We start from the raw sequence: 1,566 nt of genomic DNA on the forward strand, positions 1-1,566 counted from the left end.
GAAAGTTGCAAAAAGAGATAAACATTTTTTACTTAAAAAAGGTAAAAAGGGTAAAATACCACAAATATGAGGAACAAAAGGGAAAGGGGAACTTTTTGTTTTGCATTTGACATTCTGTGCATTATCCTGTAAAAAGGTCTTTTATTCTTTTATTTTGAAAAAAAAAAACGCTCTGAGTTGAACGTAATTTGTCCGTGATAAAAAACTCTCTCATGTCATTGGCTCAGGTACACAAAGGGGGCGGGACAAAACTTTTAATTGGGCGTAGAAAAACTCAGGTAGCCTGTTTGCTCCGAATACCTGGAATTCATCAGATACCGCGAGTAAGTCGGAAGCTTAGAGGCTTATGCTGGCGGTAAAATGCGATGAATAGAGATATAAAAACGATGTAACGTTATACTTTTAACCCAGAGATTTTTTTTTTCCTACGAGGTAAAGAAAGCAGTGATCCGAATAAATAAGTCGGGTAACATTTTACAATCGCTTCAGGAACMGTTTGGACTTATTTTTGTATTATTATTTTTAATTTTTTAAGCGTGAAATGCCACAACAAATGTCGACGAAGTTGTTTCAGTTGGTTGTTTTGTTCGCAACAGGTGAGTATCGACCCAGGTCTTCTCCTATCGCCATACCTGTCTCTGTCCTAAAAAACACCGTGTACTCTGCACACATTCAGCCAGAATGCGCTTTACTGTGCCTTATTGTGTTTGAATAATGGGTGTTTCGTGTTTTTATTTAGGTTTTGGGGGTTTTGAGGCCCAGGAATGTGGCGTCTCGCCGGTAAAAGAGGACAGAATTGTGGGAGGGACGGACGCCTCGGATGGGTCTTGGCCCTGGCAGGTGGATATCCAGGTAAGTCCTYCGCAAACAAATGTTTAATTTCCCGGGTGCACATTTTAATGAAGTTGTGCCTGTGGGTAGCTAAACGTGTGGTTCATCGTCTGGGTTTTGTTTACCAAGATGACCTGCTGAGAGGGAGTTTTGCTTGTGAGGCAGAAGTGACTCATTGCGTTATTTTTTTTTTCTCCTTTCTGCCTCCAGAAGTCTAACGTTCATGTCTGTGGAGGCTCCCTCATCACAGAGGACTGGGTCCTGTCAGCCGCTCATTGTTTCCCCAAGTAAGAAATCACCCCACAGACCAACAACTGCCTGTTAACTGACTGTGTTTGCTTGTTGTTGGGTTGTTTTATCAGATTGTTTGACAAAAGGCTCATGAATGTGGACCTTCCACTATCATGCATGTTTTGTTTTCCTGCTCTTCAGCTGGTCTTCAGGTTCTGCAGAAGCTTGTTAATCACACATTTAGGGCTGCAACTAACAATTCGTTTTAATAATCGATTAATCTGTTGATTATTTTTTCGTTTAATCGATTAATCGGCCAAATCATTAAAACGCTTAATTAAATGAATATGAGTAGATATAAATTAAGTTAACTCCTTAATGATGCAAGTTATTGATAATGAATTAATCTGAAGTTGATTTATCTTATAGATTGATTAACAATTAATTAATAAGCAGACTTTTTTTTTAAAAAACGTAGTTTTCTCTTGAATCGAGGGTCTTCCC

At 38.9% G+C, this 1,566-nt stretch overlaps 1 protein-coding gene across 2 annotated transcripts in view; it reads left to right on the plus strand.

The window, feature by feature from the left end:
- Positions 1-229: 229 nt before the first annotated feature.
- The window catches only part of zgc:92313 (serine protease 27), a 6,752-nt gene continuing 5,415 nt past the window's right edge, over positions 230-1,566 (plus strand). Inside the window, exons 1-4 of one of the 2 annotated variants that reach the window (XM_014013901.1) lie at positions 284-432; positions 536-596; positions 740-852; positions 1,042-1,118. In XM_014013901.1, coding sequence (XP_013869355.1) covers positions 542-596; positions 740-852; positions 1,042-1,118 — 245 coding nt within the window. In that variant the 5' untranslated portion in view covers positions 284-432; positions 536-541. Of the gene's footprint in view, positions 597-739; positions 853-1,041; positions 1,119-1,566 lie in introns of both variants that reach the window. The other variant, XM_014013900.1, reaches the window with a different exon arrangement.

The sequence above is a fragment of the Austrofundulus limnaeus genome, unplaced genomic scaffold (genome assembly GCF_001266775.1).
Source record: "Austrofundulus limnaeus strain Quisiro unplaced genomic scaffold, Austrofundulus_limnaeus-1.0 Scaffold108, whole genome shotgun sequence".
NCBI classification, from domain to species: Eukaryota; Metazoa; Chordata; class Actinopteri; order Cyprinodontiformes; family Rivulidae; genus Austrofundulus; species Austrofundulus limnaeus.